We start from the raw sequence: 25,222 nt of genomic DNA, 5'->3' as shown, positions 1-25,222 counted from the left end.
TCCATGATCAATGGATCATCGCGGGCCTGGTGAGCCTGAGCTTAGATTGCTCATTAACTTGTTTTTATGCATCGCAAAAATCACATTCTCGACATTTTTCTCTAATTGCACTGTTCTGCATTTTCCACGGGCAAGAGTACCGTGATGAGCCTCGCGTTTGGAAACGCGAATTTGTGGTATTAATTTGGCATGCATGGTTGTGGATAGAAAAGCATGTGATATGTAATGAATGCATTGGCATGTTCCTAATGATTTTTACATATGAATGCATGGGTGATTAAAGTGGATCATCATGGGTTGTTAGATGCCTTGAGTCGGTGTGCTTCTTGTTTTACTTGTTTATGCATTGCAAAGATCATATTTGGTATTGCGGTTTTAATTGCATTGTTTTATTGTTATCATGGGTGGTAGACCGTGAAGAATTGCTCATGTTGACTTGCGAGCTTACGTTTGCATATTTGCAAATTCATGGAATTGATATTAATAACAAGATAAAAAGAACAGTGTAATTAATGATCCCTTGATGTTCCTTCTACAGAAATGTAATATTGGGCTTAGCGGTTTGGGGACCGTGAGAATACAAAAACTATGTGTGTGTTGTTGTTGCCCCTAACCCGATATTAAGGTTCTTCTCCTGGCCACAGTTTTCAGGAGAATCTGCCACTTTGCCTGGGGGTGGTGTGTAGACACAGTTGTTGTTTTGGTATACCAAGAAAAGTGGCACTTGTGAATGATGATGTCCCTGGTGTCTCCGACATTAGATGTTGATTTCTAATATTCCGATGAATGGTGTTGTTTTCTTATATCGGTCGAGGGTTAAGTTTGGAACCAAGTAATAAAATACAAATTGTGTGCTAAGTTACCCTGGGAACCTAACTTGACCACGGAGATTTTACCTGTTTGGTGTATCCGCGGGCAACAGTAATTAAAAAGAGAAACTTAAATTGTATGCATTTAATAGGAACATGCATATAGAAAAGAAAACTTGACTAAAGATAATAATGTGTTCATACATGTGCATTGAAATCATGCATACTCCTGCTATGCATTAGATCATGCATATTTACTTATTACCCTAATTGTGATATATTGATGAATGCATGATGTTTCTTCCCTACTGCATGTTAAATGTCTATATTGCTTAACTTGTGGTCCCTATTGATTATTAAATTGTCTCTCATGCTTAACAATTGTTTTCTATTGTATAAATGATTAATTGAATTACGAATTTGTCATAAATGCATCCATCTAAATTATTGCATGAATCTTATCTGTATTCTTTATGCTTATTTGTTTCATTAAAGGGATTTATACGCAAAAAATTTTGGATTCTAACACCCTATTTTTTATGTTTTTTCGCAGCCTCAGATGTCTAGTGGAGAAGGCTTGCTTCTGAGAAGAGTCATGAGGGGACTACACCACTGCAGGGCAGATTCTTGGGACGGCGTGACTCTTTCTTTTTGTTTTCTTTACTTTTATTTACTTATGACTTAAACTATATGCATTTGAATAAATAAAGTTTTGATTAGTTTGGTACTAAGTCACATGGGTGCGGGTGCGGGTGCGGGTGCGGGTGTGGGGATGCGGCACTTTAAAAACCCATAGGTGCGAGGGTGCGGCAGGGCAAAAATGTATATATATATATATATATATATATATATATATATATATATATATATATATATATATATATATATATAATTTTGAAGTTTTAACAGTTAACAACAGTAAAACTATTATATATATAAGGGAACCTTGACCGTTTCAAGGTTGGCATAGTCAGATAGATCATTTTCTTAGTCAACAATATGTCTGGGACTGGTCAAAACAGGGGTACATTAACCAGGTTATATGAACATATATATGCTTGAGTGATTCAATGTAACTTCATATTTCTAACATTAAACCTTACGCAAGAGCAACCAGCAAAAGAACTTGAATGAAGAGAATACCTTGTGTTTCTTGAAACAGGAAAGTGAGCAACTGCACCTTAAAATATTGACAAATCAATAACTTCTGTAACTTGGTAGATCTTATAATCCTATGAACTGAACTTAGATAATGAATCAATTCCAAAACAAATAAATTAAACCCATTACATGCCCATAACATAGCAACACATTTTAAGCAATGGTTGATAGAACGACTTTTCAAAAAAGATAAAGTAACATTTGACCTTAAGTCATCAAGCATAAGCAACTAATAAAATAGATTGTAAACGAAATGAAAAATCAAGAAGCTCCACAAAACCCATTTTAACATAGAATCAAAAGCCCCAAAATCAAATAGTCAAAGATCCCCAAAAAATAAATACAAATTTTATTAACTATATAGTAGCATCATCAATTCATCAAAAAAATTCGGAATGCCCAAACCCCCCAAATAACATTATTGAAAAAAATTCAAAATACCCAAAACCCCAAAATAATATTATTGAAAAAATTTTGAAATGTCCAAAAAGCATATTAATAAAAAGTTAAAAACCCTAGATGCTAATGACCCACGTATAATACAATCAGAGAGAATAGAGCGAGTGAGAGTGACGAAGAGCGAGTGAGAGTGAGAGCGAATGAGAGATAGTGAGTGACAGAGAGGAGAGACCGTGAGAGTGACGGAGAGCGAGTGAGAGTGAGAGAGAGAGCAAATCGGAAGGAGACATACCTAAGAACTGAGGAGGAGCGGCCGGAAGGAGTCGGAGATCGTCGATGTCGGCATCGACATCGGCTTCAGGAGGATTTTGCCCTAATCCTCCTTCTTTCACTCGTTTTTCATCGGGCGAAAAAAAAAATAGTCTAAAAAATGAACCTAAATGACCCTGGGTGCGTTGACCGCACCCGCATCTCATCGTGTCGACGCGGGTGCAGCACCTGCTTTGCTGAGTCCCTGTGACTTAGGTTTGGTATGAAAGATGAGTATAAGATCCCTTGTGATGGTGGTTGTGTTTAACTGTAAAGGCCCCAGGTCTCTGGGATTGTTTTCGCACTTAATTAAAAAAAAATTGTCACTTTTTCATGGGTATGAGCTGGGATCGTTACACACTTAACTTTTCATCCCCCCTAAGCATCCTTCCCTATGTGATGGTTATCGAAATTTTGCTGCCTAGGATTTGTGGTTTGTTTTCACATAACTTACATGGATTTGTGATTGTTCTACCATTGATTTCCTTTGCCACATTGCTTTTTCTCTTCTTTTCATTGTCTCCCTAATTATTCCCTTCATAATTTCAATTGTATATGTTGTATTTGCCTAGTTATGAGAAAGATAAACTCTTGGCCAAGGCCACTAAATGCACATTTCTTGGCTATGGTATTAACCATAAGGGATATCGGTGTTTTGATATCAATGAGAACAAGTTACAGGTTTTTCATCATGTTACTTTTTCTATCCACATTCCGGACTTCTCTAGTTTGTTGGGACTTTATTGTTGATATTTCATTGTTTTTGCAATGACTTTCTACCATGACATTAATAGATTCACTCCATCTAATTTACCTACTTCTTCTCCTATTCCAGTTCATCTTAGCATTCTTGTTGCTCAAATCATAGAGTTGACATGCAGTCAGCTCCTAATGAATACTTGTAACAATCTGTTGAGCTGATATCAATTAATCCCGAAGTTACTTGTGATGCCCCTTTTATATGAGATACTAAAATAAGCCACAGTAATGGTTTTCCACCATGCTAGAGGTGTAAATCTAGCTTTGGCTTTTTTTCGTTAGTTCTCAAGGCACCCTGACTTTGTAAACATGAAATTAGTGCAGGCATGATTTCCAGAGCAACTGTCTTTACCCTATGATTATCAATTGGCTTTTGTATAGCATGAACTTCATACTACTCATGAAAGAGAACATGTACAAAAAATTAGATTAAGCCATCAGAGTTCAGACCATCAACCTCATTTCTTATTGATAATCCACAACCATAGAGGATTGTAAGCAAACAGAACACCAAAAAGGCATGGGCAATACAATTGACCTAATTACAGTCAAAAGATTAAGGAACAATTATGACCAGACACTTCCATTATTGATATCTGAATGTGCATACCTGGAAATTGTGCCGCCTGCTCCAGGAACCTTTCCACCTGGACAGTATGTACCACAGACATGTTTAAAAATCCAGTGCATTCTAAATTTGGCCTCAGCACTTCAGACACAACCCAAGGATCCATTTCAACAAAATGTGCCTGATAATTAAAACACACATTAAAGTAAAATGTGGTTACATATACAGTTTCATATACTTGAGGGCTAAAACATGATGTACATATCATACAACAAATTCTTATGTTGAAGCAAGATTGCTAACTATAACAATTAAAAAAGGAACAAATAGACAGAACAAGTTGGAACAAAAAATGCAAATTTCCATACAGATCACTCAAATTCAGCAAGATGCCACATTTTTTAAGTCTATGCTGCAAAGCACACTTCATTGATCTAGCCCCATTTGGTACTAGAAATAGAAGGAATACAAGAATTACATAAAAAAGGAAGAATAAGAAAGAAATCATAAATTTCATTACAAATAGAATCCTAAATTAAAAATGAGCATCTAGATAACATATTGCAAACTGGATGAAGCTAAAATTGTTACTTTCTGGTTTGAATTCAAACATTGTCCATTCATTCCATGGCACTTTAATGAACGAAACAACCATATTTTTCTTTCAATTTCATGGGCTCTTTTAGATCATGTCCTGGTCAATCACCCCAAACACTGCATAATCTGAGCTTCTCTGAAGATTCACTTGGAAAAGGCATTTATTTTTAACCACTAGCCCCCTTATGTTCCATAGGCCTGTCTTCCTGGGAAATCTAGGTGCAAACCTGCTTGTGATTTTGCACTGCATGAACGAGATTGCTTAATGTTATAATCCTGGAGTATTCTAACATCCAGACGAGATGATTGACGAATGAGTCAGTTTTTGCAAGAGAGGACGCCTTTAGATTCATATCTTCCTCCATCTTGCCTACACATTATGATGGGAGAACACAGTTGAGCTTATCAGTGACTGAGATAATAATATATATCTTAATCACCAAGACCCCTTGCTGATAGTTCACAAGCTAGTTGTATTCATCCTTCATGTCCTCCACCTTGCTGAGTATCAACACATCCTTCGAAGCTGCTGAGGTAGAGCTTCCATTCCCCTTACTGCATTCCTTCATTGGTAAACCAAGAAGGCTTAAAATGTTGCCCTAACTTCTGCCTCGACACAATGAGGTAGCATGGAGATGACATGCCATCAAAGTGTGCTAGAAGTAGTAGTAGGAGTTGAGTTGAGTTGAGTTGGATCCTCCAATGTAATACCATACTGAACCGCCCCATCTTATGAAATCCATAATGATTATAGGACCTAGGTCCATTGTATTCTTTAATCCAATTGGCATCCAAGTCCAAGTAATATAATGGGTCCTTAAGACAACTCAGGCGAAGAAGCCCTAACAACCCTTCAAATTCCATCATCACTTGCATCCTCTACTCTTCAGCCACCACTCCCAAGGAGCATCCTCTGCAATCCACAAACAATTGTTCATGGTTTGATAGGTTTCTGCATTCTCTGTGGGCTTGACAAGATGATTGTGGATGCCAAATCTCTTGACAAGCTGGTGAATTATGTTGTCATTAGAACTTTCCTAAGGACTCAGTAGAACCTATATTTTGACTGATCCTACTCATATCTCCCTTAGGGCACATTTGGAAGTGGGAAAGATGTAGGAAAAGTGATACAAAGTGGAAAATCCATATGACTTTTCTGACCCATACGAGAGAAAATTTCTCTCTGAGAGAGTTTTTCTAAAAAGTACATTTTTTATAGGAAACATTCCTCCAGGGCAGGAAAATTTTGTGGTCTCTCTCTCTCCATCTCACCACCCACCACCATCAATCCTTCACCCACCACCACCATCCATCTCACCCACCACTCGAAAAGCCGCACTCCCCAAGATGATTTTTCATCATCCATCTCATCACCACCTGTAATATCGTGTATTTTCACACAGCCATTTTGAGATTTTTTTTCGAAAATTTGGCCAAGTCTTGGAGAAAAATCGTTTGAGCCTCGATTTTAGATCGATGTTTTTTAGTCTGGATTTGACCCATGTCTCATTTTCTAGGTCTAAATGAGTCAATCGAAACATAAGAAAAAGTTTTTTTACCTTTAAATTCAAGCGAAATTCAGGTTATTTTCGAACAAAATTTGAAATTTGATATTCGTGTAATATGTCGTTGGATGCGTCTCAAAATTCTGAGCGCAACGATACTTTATTTTTCTTGATTCGGACTGCGGTTGGGCCGAAAATCGCATTTTTTTTTAAAAAAAAATTGAGTAGTTTGTCGGTTCGAATTCGGACTTGGATCGGACCAGATCTGATGGATTTGATCTAAATTAATATGGATTTGGACTCTATCCAAGATCCATATTAATCTGGATTTGATCCAGCTCAAATCCCTTTTGGATTTCAGAAATGGATTTGGATCTTGGATCTTGGATCTTGGATCCAAATCCAAATCCATGCCCAACAATTTTTCTAGCTTTAAATTCATCAAAAACCTTTAAATTGGGGTTTATTTATATTAAGAAGCCTCCCAAATTAATTTGGTAACTTTTGGAAAGTTTTGGAAATTTAATTGTAATTTAATATTAAATAATTAATTAATTAATTAATTAATTAATTTAAGGCAATTCCAAAATTTTATTTTGAGGTTTGTTTAGGACTCTTGAAAGAGCCCTTAAACACCTATGGAAGAGTTCAAGAGGATTTGAGAGACTAAGAGTTCTTTTTAACAAAATTTGGAAAAAAAACTTAAGGAGTTTTAAAATTTTCGGAAAACTCACATAAAAGAGTTTTAATTGCATGAGAAGTTTTCTCTCTCCAGCCCTTTTAGATGGGCTGGAAAAGGGGGGGGGGGGGGGGCGTCCCCTCCTATTAGCCTTTAAATACTAAAAAAAAAAGGGGAAGAGAGAGAAAAAAAAAGGGAAGAAAAAAAAGAAAGAGGGAAAAGGAGAGAAAAAGAGAGGAAGAAGAAGATGAGGAGGAGATCCGCGCTTCTTCAACTATCCATCTACTGTAACGACCCCAATTCATACCCCTTGAAAATGCATTTTTTTTAAAACCATTGCGAAAATCTTTTCAAAAACCCGAGGCCTTTACAGTTCCATTCCCAATTGGATAAAACAACCAACTACGATAGAGCTTACAATTATCATTCATAACAAACCAAACATTTATTGAAATAATGAGTAATAAGTCTCGAGACAATTGCATAAAGAAAATGTGCAGAATGCAATATCAACTGAATGATACAAAAAGGAAAATAAAAGACTGAGTCACGTTATCCATCTGTGATCTGTCTAGCAAGTGCATGACACCTGTAACTCTCCCAGAAGTCAATCGCTTCACTGATCACCTACGGTTGCAAAAAACCATATAAAGAAGAGGTCAGAAATCCAAAGAATTTTGCATACAGATCTCTCTAATGAAAATAAATGAGCATAAAGAACATGAAGCATTAAGCATGAAAGAACATTAATCAACAGCAGGAATGACCATTTAAGTATGCAAGACATTTAATATGCATTAGAATTAAACATCATGCATCCACCAACATGTAATAATTAAGAGTATAAGTAAAATATGCATGTTCTAATGTATAGCAGGAATATGCATGATTTATGTGTAATGCATGAACACTTTATTATCTTTCATTAAAGTTTTCTTTTCCATATGCATGCCCTATTAAATGAATACAATTTAAGTTCCTCTTTTTAATTACCGTTGCCCGCGGATACACCACACGGGTAAAATTTTCCGAGGTCAAGTTAGGTTCTCAGGGTAACTTAGCACACAAGTATTTTATTACTATGCTTCAAACTTAGCCCTCGACTGAATCACCTTCGGAACATTAGACATTCGTATCTAATGTCGGGACACTACGGACCTCCACATCTAATAGTGTCACTTCCTTGGTATACCATAACAACAACTGTGTCGAACACACCACCCCCAGGTAAAGTGGCGGACTCTCCCTAAAACCGTGGCCAAAAGAAAAAACATCAATATCGGATTCAAGGGTCAAAGCAAAGCACACGAAGTTTTTTGTATCCTCGTGGTCCACCAAAACCGAACATCTAAGATGCCCATTCTTGCGATGGGAGATCTCAGTACATATATTACACTGTTCTTATTCATTATCTTTTTTTTTTGTTAAAGTCATTTATTAAGTTTTGCAAGTCAACATGCAAAAGCAAAAGCAAAAACTCGCATCTACCTCTGCGAGAGTCATCACGGGGCTCCAGCCCGTGTAAACACATAGAACAGTGCAATACAATGCAATAAAAGTAAATATGATTTTTGCGATGCATTTAAAAGTGAACAAAGAGAGAGCAAACCATAGCTCGAGGGCCCCAAGCCCACGATGATTCATTTCGAACATCAATGCATCGTATGCAAAAATCATAATATGTAATTTATGCAATAATACCAACATGATTCCAAATGCACATTCATTCATACCAATTTAACAAAGTGGATGAGCTACCACAGTCATATGCATGTGTTCACCGTCAATGTAAAATTGTTTTCATGCAATCACTTAACACACATGCATTCATTCATGATTCATAAGTACATGAGAACATTTATGCAGAATTGTACATGCTAAACACACATTGATTTCATGTGTGCACATGCCCTTGAAACTAATCCATAAATGCACGATAAATAAACATGCCCCATAAATGTAGGCACATGAAAATTTTCATTCATAACATGTGTTAACATCCACACACATGAACATAACCCGGCTCTAGAAATTGAATTTCACGGCTGCACACATTTGTATCATGTATGCACCTGTACCAAAACAAACTTTGCAATAACATGTTAACATGCCTGCATTCATATCCAACATGCTAAATTCAAACTAAAGCAAGAACTCCATTCATCAGATTAAGTCCACCATACTTAGCAAAAATCTGGAAAATAATCACATGACTAGGCTCGTTCTTTTTAAATGTACACGAGCACTTGGAATCACTTGAGATAGTATATTGCTAATGCATATAGTATCAATTCCAAGCATATGAAACCAAACCCCATTCTTTTATACACAACAAGCCAGCTTTAGTTTAATTAACACGTCTTGAAATAAATTTAAAAAGCATAGCTGAATACCCAATTTTTTTTTAAGAAGGTTTACACCCATCCAGCCGACTGTCAATCGGCTAGGGCTCAGCTCCAACCCAGCCGACCCAGTCCGCTGCCCTATGTACAAAACATTTAAAACAATTCTTTTCATAAACAACTATACATGTATCATGCAAGGTTCCATAACACACAGTAATTATTCTCAAGGTTGCACATACAAGTTTTTACAGATTTAAGGCTTAAATATGCAGAGATTAAACACGGTTACATTCACATATGACAGTATCCAAAACAAATCATATGCACGTTCATAAGTCTAACAGAATCACTAAGCCACTTGTGTATGCTTATTCCACAATGCATATGTATTCATTGTTTTCAGAAAGCACATCATTACACACATTTTGTAAAAACCGTAAGTTTTGCCATTTAAATTTTGGGGAAAACATGCAATTTGGACCTTAGATCCATATTTCGGATCTCGGACCCATAAATGGGTATCGATGCATAGCTTAGGGCTTTTAAAAAAAAAAATAAATAAATAAATATATATATATATATGTAAATTAACGTTTGTAATACAGCGAGATATGTATGGCGAACTCGCGGATCCACAGTTGGATCCATTTGGATCCAACTCGTGGACCCATTTTCGTTAACAAATAGGCGTAGACCCAACTCGGGGTCGGTTACCGGGTCCCGGGTCCGGACCCGGGTCGCCCCTGTGTGTCAAGTAAAAAGAAAAAGGGGGCAACCCGATAAGGGTTGCCCGATTTTTCTGAAAAAGGGGAAAGTGAGAAGGGGGAGGGTTAGGGTGCTGAGAGTAAACCCTAACCCCTATCGTGTGAGGGGAAAAAGGGAAAGGTGAGCCGCAGCCTCCGGCGAAAGGAGAACGACCTCCACCAAATTCGGAAGGCTTCCTCCTTTAAGATGGCAGGTTGGTATCCCCTTCCCCTTTACCTCTCTATTTTCGCCCCAAATCTCTCTCACTCTCCTCGTTTTAGTGCGTTGCTGGAGCCACACCACCGGCAACTCCCCAACTGCGGCAGACGTGCGCACCTCCCTTGGCAAGCGACGGTCCTTCCTCCTCCTCGTTGTTTCCCTACAGCCGGAGCTCGATAGTGGGGGTGGGATCGACCTCAGCCGATCTCTCTCTAGTAAGCTGCATCCAATCATCCGGATTTGCGAAACAAGGTACGGGTACCTCTTTTTGTTTTCAAATGGGGCATCGGTGGAGGTTCGATTTCATGCAGCAGTCGATGGAAAATCGGGGAGAACAGTTCCACTGTTACTCCCTTGCACCTTCTGTGCTTTTGATGTATAGAAAAAAAAGGAAAAGAAATTTTCAGTTACAAGATAAGTATGCTGTTGATTGCTGGCAGCATACACAGGCCCACACTGGGCCTGTGTATATGCTGCTAAGCCCAGCCAACAAGGTCAGCTGGGCTGGGGCAGGTGGGTGTATGCTTTTGAACCCAGCTGACAGGGTCGGCTGGGCTGGGTGTTCTTCTACCTTTCAAAAAAAAAAAAAAAAATATATACATGACATTTTTACAGGTAATGTGCGTAAATAACAGTTCTTTTAATGTTGTTCTTGTTGACAGCATACACAGGCCCATATTGGGCCTGTGTATATGCTGTTAAGCCCAGCCATCAAGGTCGGCTGGGCTGGGCAGAGTTGCAACAAAAAAAAAAAAAAATCAGTTCCTTGTCGCAGGTATGCTGTTCTTTTTGACAGCACACACAGGCCCAAACTGGGCCTGTGCACATGCTGGTGGACCCAGCCGACAGGGTCGGCTGGGTTGGGCTGGGTGTTTTTCATCTATAAAAAAAAAAATATATATATATATATATATAAAAAAAAATAATCTATAACAAAGATGCTTAAGCTGTTGGATTATGTTATGGTTAGTAAGAGAAGGATGGGATTTAAGTTATAAGCCCTTTTGGGCTGATTTGTGTTTTCATGTATCGATATGATAATCATGTTTAATCATGTTCTTTTTTTTTATAACAAGTCTCAAGTTGTATTTTTCCTTATACATGAATATATCACTATGATGCATCTGTGAATCATACAATGTATGTTCCCTTTCAAACCGAATCAAGTGAACTCTCTTTGTGTTCCATCCTAATCTTCCATTATGAATATAAATATTTTCTTAGCTTCTGATCCATCCTTGTTGACCCATTTTGCGTTTTCGTATATCGATATGAAATTTTATGGAAAAACATTCGGATTTATCATGCTGTTAGGCATTCTTATTTTAATTTGAATGGTTGGAAAATATTGATATTGTTTAAATGAATTGGCATCAGATTTATCATGATGTTAGGCATTCTTATTTTAATTTGAATGGTTAGAATGAGATGATGATTCATCCATGGTTTAATTCTGATATGTCTTAGAAATTAAAGATGGTATTGAAATTGTGATCCCTGTATTAGTATTCCGGTGATCAAAATGAATCATCGAGGGTTTGGTAAACCCGAGTTGTGGGAATATTTTTCCTTACTCATTTCAATGCATTTCAAAGATCATGCTTCATAAAATATTTCAGCTTTATTGCACTGTTCTATATGTTTCCACAGGCCGGAGTCCTGTGATGGCTCTCGCGAGGTAGATGTGAGCTTTTATCTTTCCTTTTGCATATTATGTTGCAAAACTTAAGAAATTAAATTTTAAATAAAAGAAATAATAAAGCACAGTGTAATATACCTTCTGGGATCACCCATCTGGAGAATGGGGATCTTAGAAATCCGGTCTTGGGGAGACTGTGAGGATACAAAACTCCGTGTGCTTAATTTTGGTCCCCTGAACCCGATATTGAGGTTCCTTCTCCTGGCCACGGTTTTAGGGAGAGTCTGTCACTTTACCCGGAAGTGGTGTGTTTGACACAACTGTTGTTTTTGGTACCAAGGAAGTGGCACTTGTGAGCGTGGGGTGTCCCTTGTGTCCCCGACATTAGATGTGGAGGTCTAATGTTCCGAAGGTGATTCGGTCGAGGGCTAAGTTGGAACCCAGTAATAAAATATAAATTGTGTGCTAAGCTACGCTGGGAACCTAACTTAACCTCGGGGTTTGTACCCGTTTGGTGTATCCGCGGGCAACGGTAATTAAAAGAGAAACATAAAGTTGTATGCATTTAATAGGGCATGCATAAGAAAACAAAAGACTTAAATGGAAGATAATAAAATGATTCATGCATTGCATAAAAGACATGCATTTTTCCTGTTATGCATTAGATCATGCATACTTTAATGGTTTCCTTACTCAGTACATGAGGGTAGATGTTGAACGTTAAATTCTTGTTGCATGCTGAAATTTTAGTAGATGCTGCTGCTTTACTGTCCTTGCATGCTTAGCAATTATGATTGTTGCATGAATAAATTCTCAGTTGCTATAAACTGTCTTGTATGCAATTCCATTAATTGTTACATGATATCTCATCTTCATTCTTTATCTCACTTGTTTCATTAAGAAGTAGCTGTGCTCAGGATTTCGATTCTGACACCCTACTTCGTTGGTTTTTCGCAGAAACAGGTGATCAGTGAAGTCGACAGCTACTGCGAGGGCGCGAGAGTCACAACGAGTTTTGACAGTCTTCTTTGTGGACAGAGTGGCTCTTCGTTTTGTTTTTTTTTTTATCTAGTGTTATTGTTATTTGCTTATTGTCATCAGTAGTTACTTGAGTCAGACACTTTATTTTTTTTAGATTAGTTTTTAATTCATGAATAAAGGTAATGGTTAGTTATGGATGTTAATTGCAAGTTCTTTTGTGGGTTGTGGCTATCCAGTTGGAATTGGAACTGTGAGGACCCCGGGTCTCTGGGAAGTTTTTCCGCACTGTTTTAGAAAAAAAAAAAATCCGCATTTTCAAAGGGGATGAGTTGGGGTCGTTACAGGTTTGGTATCAGAGCCACCACAAATACTTGCAATTTTATCGTCTTTTAATGTTTAATTCTCATAATTGGTATGTGAGCCCTGTCCTGAAGCGTCAACAAGTTGTGACTCGTCCTCCAGAGCAGTCTTCTTCACGGGTATGTTGCTTAATACTTTTGCTTACTTTATATAAGTCCTATGTGATTATGTTACTTAAAATTTAATGTTCTTTGGTGTGAATTAAAAGTCTGATATGATTCGGGAACGAATATTGTTCATGATCAACCCTAAAGGGGTAGTGTCAATAATAGTCTAATTTGAAAAGGTGGTGCATTGTAGATGTCGCACTATACCCGTAGAGGCGCTTCGTCTTCTACTGCTGCTCCCACGAACTGGCAGGAGGAAAGAGATTTCATGATGGAGACCATCCATACCCTAACAGAGACTATGGCGGCACAAGCTGCACAAACGGCCCAAGCAGCACAGGCTGCACAGGCAGCTGCACAGGCAGCCGTGCAGGCAGCGACTCGTGACCCTCCGGTCAACATCGTTCCCAACGCAGGTGGCGTTTCGTTCGAGAGGTTTCTGAAGTTGGACCCGCCTTCCTTTTCAGGAAAGGCAGACCCGGAGGCTGCCGAGAGATGGGTCGAGGAGATTGAGAGGGTGTTTGACGTCTTACTTGTCCCTGAGGAGAGAAAGACACCCTTTGGCACGTACCGCTTAAAGGGCGATGCCATGAACTGGTGGGACACCCTGCGAAGGGTGAAATTTGCTGATTGGGATGAGATTCCTTGGGAGACGTTCAGGGAGGAGTTTCTGGACGCCTACTTTCCCCCTTACGCCGAGGAGCAGATGCAACAAAGGTTCCTCGATCTGACTCAGGGGACCATGAGTCTAGTGGAATACACTACTAAGTTCCGGAGTCTTGAGAAGTATAGCCCAAACCTCTTCAAGAATGAGAAGGCAAGGGCGGCTAGATTCGTGCGTGGACTGAAGGACGGGTTACGGACTCGTGTGCTCGGGGGTCGTCCTTCTACCCTGGCCGAGGCGATCGAGTCGGCCACCGTACTGACCGAGGACTGGGAACGATCCAAAGGTGGTTTTCAGAAGAAGGGTGGCAGCGGAGGAGGTTCTTCAGGCGGGACCAGGAAGAATCCTCCAACAGGAGGGGGAGTGCAGAACGGAAAGAAGCAGCGGACCTGGGACGGGCGACAGCAGGGCGCGCAACAGGGCCGACCTCAGCCGCGGAGGCAACAAGGGAAGGCCCAACCGGCCTGTCGCAGATGTGGCAAGAATCATCCATTAGGTTTTTGCCCATCGTTTAAGGGGGTTGCTACCAGTGCCAACAGCCAGGGCATATTGCCCCCTTCTGTCCGAACAAGCCTGCGGTTCCGGGTGGACAGCCGCAACAACCACAGCAGCAGAGGCCTCAACAGCAGCAGGGTCAGCGCAAGACCAATGGACGGGTCTACGCAGCGACAACAACCTCCCAGGATGATCAGGCTGATCTGATCGAAGGTATATTCTTAGTCGCCAAACACTTTGCACGTGTTATGTTTGATTCGGGTGCAACACACAGCTTTATTTCCTCTTCGTTTGCAAAGTTGCTTGATTTGGTTCCATCTAGCCTCGAAAGGGCTCTTGAGGTGATGTCACCTATGGGTGCATCCTCTTCCTGTGGGAAGTATTTTCCGTCCGTAGGCGTGGTGATAGAAGGCCATGAGTTGTCGGCCGATTTGGTCATTTTGGATATGACATTCTATGATGTCATCTTGGGCTTGGACTGGTTGTCCAAGCATAATGCGACCCTCCAGTGTCGGGGCAGGAAGGTAATCTTGGAGCACCCCAAGTTATCGACATTGTTGTGCCATTCGACGAGACCAACCGATGGGGTGAAGATCATGTCAGCTTTGAAGGTCTCCAAGTACCACAAGAAGGGTTGCATGGTATTCTTGGCCAGTGTTTCTGCTCAAGACAGTCAGGCGCCGTCCTTGGAGCAGTTAGACGTTGTCCGCGAATTCCCGGATGTTTTTCCCGAGGATTTGCCAGGTTTGCCTCCGCATCGAGAAATTGAGTTCTCGATCGAGCTAGTGCCTGGTACAGCACCAGTTTCACGCGCTCCGTATCGCATGGCACCTGCTGAGTTAGGGGAACTGAAAAAGCAGTTGCAGGAGCTTCTTGACAAAGGATTTATTAGACCGAGTGTATCCCCTTGGGGTGCCCCTGTCCTCTTTGTTAAGAAGAAGGATGGTTCAATGCGACTTTGTATTGACTACCGCATGTTGAATCAAGTGACGGTGAAGAACAAATACCCTTTGCCTAGGATCGATGATTTGTTTGATCAGTTGAGAAGGGCCAAGGTGTTCTCGAAAATCGATCTTCGTTCAGGATATCATCAGCTGAGGATTAAAACCAAAGATATTCCTAAGACAGCGTTCAGGTCCAGATATGGGCATTATGAATTTCTAGTGATGTCATTTGGACTTACAAATGCCCCTGCGGCATTTATGGATCTGATGAACCGGGTTTTCAAGTTGTGGCTGGATTCTTTTGTCATCGTGTTCATAGATGACATTCTGATATATTCGGAGAGTGTGGAAGATCACCGAGAGCATTTGCGACTCGTGCTGCAGACACTGAGAGAACATCAGCTTTATGCTAAATTCTCAAAGTGTGAGTTTTGGATCGATAGGGTGATGTTTCTTGGTCACGTGATATCCGAGAGAGGTGTAGAGGTTGATCCAGCAAAGGTGGAAGCCGTTTTGTCATGGGAACAACCGAAGACGGTGACAGACATTAGGAGTTTCTTGGGATTGGCGGGTTATTATCGTCGATTCATTCAAGATTTCTCGCGTATAGCGGCTCCGATGACTCGGTTGTTGCAGAAAGGAGTGAAGTTCGAATGGTCCTCTCGCTGCGAAGACAGTTTCCAAGAGTTAAAAAAGAGGTTGACCACAGCGCCGGTGTTGACATTGCCTTCCGGGGCGGGTGGTTTTGTGGTATATAGTGATGCGTCAGGGACTGGACTGGGTTGTGTTCTTATGCAACATGGAAATGTCATAGCATACGCTTCCCGACAGCTAAAGGTGCATGAGAAGAATTATCCCACCCACGACTTGGAGTTAGCGGCAGTAGTGTACGCGCTGAAGATTTGGCGTCACTACCTTTATGGAGAAACGTTTGAGGTCATGTCTGACCACAAGAGCCTCAAATATATCTTCACCCAGAGGGACCTGAATTTGAGGCAACGTAGGTGGTTGGAATTCCTAAAGGATTACGACTTCTCCATCGCTTACCATCCGGGTAAGGCGAATGTGGTGGCTGATGCGCTTAGTAGGAAGGCGTCAGTCACAGCAGCTAGCTTGATTGGACGCAGTTGGGATCTGGTCGAGGAGTTCGTACAATGGCAACCTTTTTCTGATGACTCCGAGCGCATCCTTTGTGCCGGGATGCAGGCACGACCAGAGATCATAGACCGAATCGAGGAACTCCAATCAGAAGATCCGGACTTTGAGAAGTTGTGCGATAGTGCTCAGAAACCAGAAGCGCAGTTTCGCCGGGAGGAGAGCGGGACCATTATGTTCGGAGACCGATGGTGGGTTCCTAAAGCATTACGGGAAGAGCTGATGAGTGAAGCTCACAGGTCGAAGTATTCCGTTCACCCTGGTTCCACCAAGATGTTCAAAGATCTTCAGAGGACGTACTGGTGGAATGGGATGAAACGGGACATCGCGGAGTTCGTATCTCGGTGTCTTACTTGCCAGCAAGTGAAGATTGAACACCAGAGACCGGGTGGACTTTTGCAGCCTCTTGAGATTCCAGAATAGAAGTGGGATGATATCTCAATGGACTTCATCGTAGGGCTGCCTAAGACCCGACGACAACGAGATGCCATATGGGTGATTGTGGATCGGTTGACAAAGAGTGCTCATTTTCTTCCGATCAGGATTAGTCAAAGCTTGGAGAGTTTGGCCGATCTCTACGTAGAAGAGATTGTTAGGCTTCACGGAGTGCCTCGTTCGATAGTGTCAGATCGGGATCCGAGGTTCACATCTCGATTTTGGCGCCAGCTTCAGAAAGCCCTTGGCACTACCTTGAAGTTTAGTACTGCTTTCCATCCGCAGACAGACAGGCAGTCAGAGCGAACGATTCAGACGCTCGAGGACATGTTGAGAGCGTGCGCTCTAGATTGGGCCGGTGATTGGGACAAACATGTGAAGCTTGCAGAGTTTTCTTATAACAATAACTTTCATGCTACTATTGGCATGGCCCCGTATGAAGCACTGTATGGCCGACCGTGTAGATCACCGGTTTGTTGGGATGAGGTTGGAGTGAGAGCAGTAGAGTCTCCAGAAATCGTCCAGCACTATGCGGATCAGGTACGTTTAATTCGACAAAGGTTGATTGCAGCTCAAAGTAGGCAAAAGAGTTATGCCGATCAGCGGCGTAGAGAGCTCAGTTTTGAGGTAGGCGATCACGTGTTTGTTCGAATCTCGCCTACGAAAAGTATCTTCCGGTTTGGGAAGAAAGGCAAGTTGAGTCCCAGGTATGTGGGACCCTTCGAAGTCCTTGGACGTGTCGGAGAGACTGCGTATCGAGTAGCCCTTCCTCCTCAGTTTTCGCAGATTCACGATGTTTTTCATGTCTCGATGTTGAGAAAATACGTGCCTGACCCCTCACACGTAATTCACTATGAGGCGATCGAGGTACAACCTGACTTAACAACGGACGAGAAGCCGATAGAGATTGTGGAACGCCAAGAAAGGGTACTGCGCAGTAGGACGATTCCAATTGTAAAGGTGCGTTGGCAGCATCATGGGCTAGATGAATGCACTTAGGAGCCTGAGGCGGATATGCGTCAACACTATCCTCTTTTATTTGGTACGTGCTAATTTCGGGGACGAAATTCTTTTAAGGGGGTAGGGATGTAAAAACCGTAAGTTTTGCCATTTAAATTTTGGGGAAAACATGCAATTTGGACCTTAGATCCATATTTCGGATCTCGGACCCATAAATGGGTATCGATGCATAGCTTAGGGCTTTTAAAAAAAATAAATAAATAAATAAATAAATAAATATATATATATATATATATATATGTAAATTAACGTTTGTAATACAGCGAGATATGTATGGCGAACTCGCGGATCCACAGTTGGATCCATTTGGATCCAACTCGTGGACCCATTTTCGTTAACAAATAGGCGTAGACCCAACTCGGGGTCGGTTACCGGGTCCCGGGTCCGGACCCGGGTCGCCCCTGTGTGTCAAGTAAAAAGAAAAAGGGGGCAACCCGATAAGGGTTGCCCGATTTTTCTGAAAAAGGGGAAAGTGAGAAGGGGGAGGGTTAGGGTGCTGAGAGTAAACCCTAACCCCTATCGTGTGAGGGGAAAAAGGGAAAGGTGAGCCGCAGCCTCCGGCGAAAGGGGAACGACCTCCACCAAATTCGGAAGGCTTCCTCCTTTAAGATGGCAGGTTGGTATCCCCTTCCCCTTTACCTCTCTATTTTCGCCCCAAATCTCTCTCACTCTCCTCGTTTTAGTGCGTTGCTGGAGCCACACCACCGGCAACTCCCCAACTGCGGCAGACGTGCGCACCTCCCTTGGCAAGCGACGGTCCTTCCTCCTCCTCGTTGTTTCCCTACAGCCGGAGCTCGATAGTGGGGGTGGGATCGACCTCAGCCGATCTCTCTCTAGTAAGCTGCATCCGATCATCCGGATTTGCGAAACAAGGTACGGGTACCTCTTTTTGTTTTCAAATGGGGCATCGGTGGAGGTTCGATTTCATGCAGCAGTCGATGGAAAATCGGGGAGAACAGTTCCACTGTTACTCCCTTGCACCTTCTGTGCTTTTGATGTATAGAAAAAAAAGGAAAAGAAATTTTCAGTTACAAGATAAGTATGCTGTTGATTGCTGGCAGCATACACAGGCCCACACTGGGCCTGTGTATATGCTGCTAAGCCCAGCCAACAAGGTCGGCTGGGCTGGGGCAGGTGGGTGTATGCTTTTGAACCCAGCCGACAGGGTCGGTTGGGCTGGGTGTTCTTCTCCCTTTCAAAAAAATAAAAATAAAAATATATACTTGACATTTTTACAGGTAATGTGCGTAAATAACAGTTCTTTTAATGTTGTTCTTGTTGACAGCATACACAGGCCCATATTGGGCCTGTGTATATGTTGTTAAGCCCAGCCATCAAGGTCGGCTGGGCTGGGCAGAGTTGCAACAAAAAAAAAAAAAAATCAGTTCCTTGTCGCAGGTATGCTGTTCTTTTTGACAGCACACAGGCCCAAACTGGGCCTGTGCACATGCTGGTGGACCCAGCCGACAGGGTCGGCTGGGTTGGGCTGGGTGTTTTTCATCTATAAAAAAATATATATATATATATATATATATATATATAAAAAAAATAATCTATAACAAAGATGCTTAAGCTGTTGGATTATGTTATGGTTAGTAAGAGAAGGATGGGATTTAAGTTATAAGCCCTTTTGGGCTGATTTGTGTTTTCATATATCGATATGATAATCATGTTTAATCATGTTCTTTTTTTTTATAACAAGTCTCAAGTTGTATTTTTCCTTATACATGAATATATCACTATGATGCATCTGTGAATCATACAATGTATGTTCCCTTTCAAACCGAATCAAGTGAACTCTCTTTGTGATCCATCCTAATCTTCCATTATGAATATAAATATTTTCTTAGCTTCTGATCCATCCTTGTTGACCCATTTTGCGTTTTCGTATATCGATATGAAATTTTATGGAAAAACATTCGGATTTATCATGCTGTTAGGCATTCTTATTTTAATTTGAATGGTTGGAAAATATTGATATTGTTTAAATGAATTGGCATCAGATTTATCATGCTGTTAGGCATTCTTATTTTAATTTGAATGGTTAGAATGAGATGATGATTCATCCATGGTTTAATTCTGATATGTCTTAGAAATTAAAGATGGTATTGAAATTGTGATCCCTGTATTAGTATTCCGGTGATCAAAATGAATCATCGAGGGTTTGGTAAACCCGAGTTGTGGGAATATTTTCCCTTACTCATTTCAATGCATTTCAAAGATCATGCTTCATAAAATATTTCAGCTTTATTGCACTGTTCTATATGTTTCCACAGGCCGGAGTCCTGTGATGGCTCTCGCGAGGTAGATGTGAGCTTTTATCTTTCCTTTTGCATATTATGTTGCAAAACTTAAGAAATTAAATTTTAAATAAAAGAAATAATAAAGCACAGTGTAATATACCTTCTGTGATCACCCATCTAGAGAATGGGGATCTTAGAAATCCGGTCTTGGGGAGACTGTGAGGATACAAAACTCTGTGTGCTTAATTTTGGTCCCCTGAACCCGATATTGAGGTTCCTTCTCCTGGCCACGGTTTTAGGGAGAGTCTGTCACTTTACCCGGGAGTGGTGTGTTTGACACAGCTGTTGTTTTTGGTACCAAGGAAGTGGCACTTGTGGGCGTGGGGTGTCCCTTGTGTCCCCGACATTAGATGTGGAGGTCTAATGTTCCGAAGGTGATTCGGTCGAGGGCTAAGTTGGAACCCAGTAATAAAATATAAATTGTGTGCTAAGCTACGCTGGGAACCTAACTTAACCTCGGGGTTTGTACCCGTTTGGTGTATCCGCGGGCAACGGTAATTAAAAGAGAAACATAAAGTTGTATGCATTTAATAGGGCATGCATAAGGAAACAAAAGACTTAAATGGAAGATAATAAAATGATTCATGCATTGCATAAAAGACATGCATTTTTCCTGTTATGCATTAGATCATGCATACTTTAATGGTTTCCTTACTCAGTACATGAGGGTAGATGTTGAACGTTAAATTCTTGTTGCATGCTGAAATTTTAGTAGATGCTGCTGCTTTACTGTCCTTGCATGCTTAGCAATTATGATTGTTGCATGAATAAATTCTCAGTTGCTATAAACTGTCTTGTATGCAATTCCATTAATTGTTACATGATATCTCATCTTCATTCTTTATCTCACTTGTTTCATTAAGAAGTAGCTGTGCTCAGGATTTCGATTCTGACACCCTACTTCGTTGGTTTTTCGCAGAAACAGGTGATCAGTGAAGTCGACAGCTACTGCGAGGGCGCGAGAGTCACAACGAGTTTTGACAGTCTTCTTTGTGGACAGAGTGGCTCTTCGTTTTGTTTTGTTTTTATCTAGTGTTATTGTTATTTGCTTATTGTCATCAGTAGTTACTTGAGTCAGACACTTTATTTTTTTTAGATTAGTTTTTAATTCATGAATAAAGGTAATGGTTAGTTATGGATGTTAATTGCAAGTTCCTTTGTGGGTTGTGGCTATCCAGTTGGAATTGGAACTGTGAGGACCCCGGGTCTCTGGGAAGTTTTTCCGCACTGTTTTAGAAAAAAAAAAAAATTCCGCATTTTCAAAGGGGATGAGTTGGGGTCGTTACACATTTTTTTCTGTAAAATACCATGCATGCACCACGATTTCAACATACAGTTTCATGTATTTATTCAGTCCATGACATGACTCACCCATAGGAATCGATTCCCACGAGAACTAGGCATCAAATGAAAGCATATACATTACTTAAAAATTCAGTTTTAACACAGAAATTAGTATGATCACAAATTTGTTTTTGAAGGATGAAAAGAGTCAAAAACACATGCATGGAAAGGGATCCATAGATCCTATTTCGTATATCATAGAGTGATCACGTAGATCTACTCTTTCACCATGATTTTTTTATCATGGTGTAGCATGGGAATCGAATCGGTATTCGATTTCTCACTTATGTCAAAAGAAGAGACATGTACCTCAAAATTGACGTGGAGACAACCGTGCTTTGTTGCGCAAATATGTAAACAAATAAAGGTGATAATTAACATACAGGAATTTTTGACCGAATCAGGGTTGACCGCATGCAGTGGAAGTAGGGGCGGTGTGTGTGTGGACCCGGCAACTTGACGAGCCCAGCCTGACTGACTAACCCGAAGGCTAAGGTTAAGCAATCCCTACCAGCTATACAACTATACCACTGGAATTCAAGCCTGCCAAGTCCCAACACAAGGTGACGTGCACTAACTGCTCCGGTCAGACAAGCGAAACCCTCGCTGGTTCCACCAAAGAGAATCAGGCAGAGGCATCACCCCTGCCTGGCGGCCGAAAAAGAGAGGTGGCAGGAGGGTGAGCCCCTGCCTGCCGAAAACAGAAGGGAGGCAGAGCCATCGACCCTGCCTGTCGGGATCCTAGAGGCGGTAGGAGGTGAAACCCTGCCTGCCGAAAATCCACAAGGCGGCAGGGGGCGAGCCCCTGCCTGCCGGCAACAGAAAGGGACAGGGAATGAAGAGAAAGGGAGGGCACGACTTCCAAACAAGAAGAGGGAAGGGCGAGGGAACACCCTGTCTCCCACCCTTGTCTCCCACCCTGGTGGTGTCCCGACCACCGCTGGGAAACAAAGAACGAGCACAGAGAGGGGTCGGGCTCAAGTGAGGCAAGACCCGGCTCAGGTGGAGTCCGCTGTAAACCACAGAGATGAGCAACTTTCGGCAGGTAAGCAGGAATGTGGCATTGCAGCAAGATGTGTCGTGAATCAGAAAGGAAGGTACTTGGGGGAGGTGCTGGCGGAACAGGCAATAGTGGCTTGGAGTCGCTGGGCCGAGCAAAGCTCCGCCGAGGGTTCGGTTGGACAGAAGAGGAGGATAGCGGCAGATGGTCTGCAGCTCAGCAGAAATCATCTGCAGAGAGGCAGCTCGATGGTGTTGCAAGAAGTGGCACCTTCGGTGGTGCCGATGGTGAAGGTGGTGTTGTGAGCACCTAACCAAGAAGAAGGGGCTCACAGTGGTGGTGCCACCGTGAGTCAAAAAGAAAGAAGTGAGAGGGCACACCCAAAGTGGTGGTGTGGCCTCTGGCAAACTGCAGCCCGTCGAGAGAGAAGAGAAGAGAAAAGTCGTTACCTGCGAGGTTGCCGAACGGCCAGGTCGGCTGCCGAAAAAACGATGAGCGAGCGAGGGAGAGAAATCGAGAGGGAAGATGGGGGGTGCCAGAAGGGGTCGTCGCCATGGAGAAGGGCGGTCACCTGCGCGAGGTTGTCGGGGAAGGTGGGTCTCTGGTAGGCGAGGTGCAGAGAGCGGGGAAACGAGCGGGAGGACAGAGAGAGGTGGTCGGGGTGGCTCGGGGAGAGAAAAGCAATGAGGATTCAGGCGGGGGTACCTCGTCGGCAGTGGAGCTCGGTCGGTGAGTCCCCGAAGCTTGAGCAGGAGAGGAGAGACTGCGAAGAGGGCAAGCGGCGGAGTGTTAGGGTTCTTCTGAGAACCCTAACCCGCACCCTCTCTTAAAAAGAGATGGGGGGCGCGATTCGAGAAACCCCAAAGGGGTTTCCTTTTTCAGTCGAGGGGGAAGGGGAGAGAAGCGATGTGGGGGAGAAGGTTTTTAAAATAAAACCCTTGCCCCCATAACCGTAGCGGGTCCGGGTCGGATCTGTATCTGACCCGGATCCGAAATTATTATTGTGTTTTTAAAAAAAAAAACGTGAGTTTTACATCTACGCTCTATCATCGTTTTCTTCATCTTAGATTCATGGTATGGGCTTCTCTTTTGTTTCGAGTGAGAAAAAGGGCATAGATTCATATTCCATGCGATGTTTTAGTAAAAGCCCTAAGAAGAGAGTAAATCTGAATATTTACTCTAAGATCCATGGGTAAATTAATGTATTTGCATCATTTTCGAAATATATATATATGTGTGTGTGTGTGTGTGTGTGTGTGTGCAGCCAATTTAGTGTGTTAATACTTTAAAATAATTTCGGAGCAAGCCTAGCCCTTTAATTAAAAGGGAAATCGTGGTTTTGGATTTGTAATAAAACTAGTGTATTAAGTAATATGTTTAGGTTACTTCTTGGAATCCTCCATGTTCGAATGTTTTTTCTTCTTCACTGTTTTGGCAAGCCTGTTAGTGCATACAAGATTTAGTGTATATGAGCATACACATAAGTACTTAAAGCTTTAAAACTTGTGTACGTATAGGCACATCTGACAGAAATTTTTATGTAAAAATTTTCTGGGTTTGATTGGTTCGTCAGGGGCTCACCTGTGTCCTGGCCGGCCCAGCCACTTGGCCCGGCCGGCGCAGGCCTGGCAGACTTGCCAGGCCAGCCATTCAGCTGACGCAAGCTTGGTAGACCCTGTCAGGCCAGCCACTCGGCCTGGACACGTGTTATTCAAAAAAAAAAACTTATATAAGCACTTGGTGGGCTGGTTGGCCTGACTTGCCAGGCCCCACCATGGTTTGAGTCGTTTGACTGGGGTCTGATCGGACCAGACCAAACCCGGCCTGGTGCTGGTTGGCAGCCTGGTAACCCAGCTGAGTGGCTCAGCTGGACGGGTTCTTATCTTGAAAATAAATAAATAAATTTAATACAAAAGAATGAAAAAAATTTGCTCTCATTATCAAATTGGAAAACTGAACAGTGCTTATAAATTTTGGATATCGTCCGTGTTATCTATGATCATGAGATGGCCCATGTGGCCGATTTGCATAGTTTAGTACATGCCTGATTTGGTGCACCGTGTTATTGAGGGTTTAGTGAAATGCACTAAGATTCCAAAATTTGATCTTTTATGGGTAATTAGACTATGTGCATGCTAGAAGTAGATATTCACATGTTGGTTTCCTATGTGTGCACATGAACTCTAATGTTAGATTTTTTTTCTTATTCATGGATTGAGCATGTGCGACTCCGAAAAATTATAGTGTTGTATATACACGTTTGCATGAGTGTCATCACCTATGTCACATGGGTGCGGGTGCGGGTGCGGGGATTCGGCACTTCCGAAAAACCCGGGTGCGGGGGTGCAGTAGGGGCAAAAATGTAAAATATATATATATAGAAGGGGGTCCGGGGGTTCCCCCGACGCGGGTCGGGGTCCAGTTTTTTTTGCTGGTGTTTGTTTGAAGACTTGTTACCCACGTTCTGCTTGTTGTGTACTTTGGCACAACGGGACAAAATTGATGAACCGAAAGGATTGGCAATCTGATCGACCCAGCATGTTGAGTTCTGCTCCCTGGTCTTCACGAAAAAAAATATAAGCTAAAGGTTTGATGTGGTTTGTTGGAGAGAGTCTTCACGAGGCTCCACTGCCACGCCACTGCCTAGGGTTCTTCAAATTTCATTTTATATACAGTTGCAC

General features: G+C 41.9%; 1 protein-coding gene across 1 annotated transcript in view; it reads right to left on the bottom strand.

The window, feature by feature from the left end:
• Nucleotides 1-25,222, bottom strand: part of LOC149815811 (methyltransferase) — a 107,266-nt gene that overhangs the window by 28,563 nt on the left and 53,481 nt on the right. Inside the window, exon 6 of the mRNA XM_089989904.1 lies at nt 4,048-4,186. Within this exon, the coding sequence (XP_089846030.1) occupies nt 4,048-4,186 (139 nt within the window). The remainder of the gene's footprint in view (nt 1-4,047; nt 4,187-25,222) is intronic.

Source organism: Nuphar pumila, chromosome 15 (assembly GCF_984573655.1).
Source record: "Nuphar pumila chromosome 15, dmNupPumi1.hap1.1, whole genome shotgun sequence".
Classification (NCBI taxonomy): Eukaryota; Viridiplantae; Streptophyta; class Magnoliopsida; order Nymphaeales; family Nymphaeaceae; genus Nuphar; species Nuphar pumila.
Note: the sequence above shows the minus strand (reverse complement) of the source record. Positions and strands in the feature narration are given on the sequence as shown.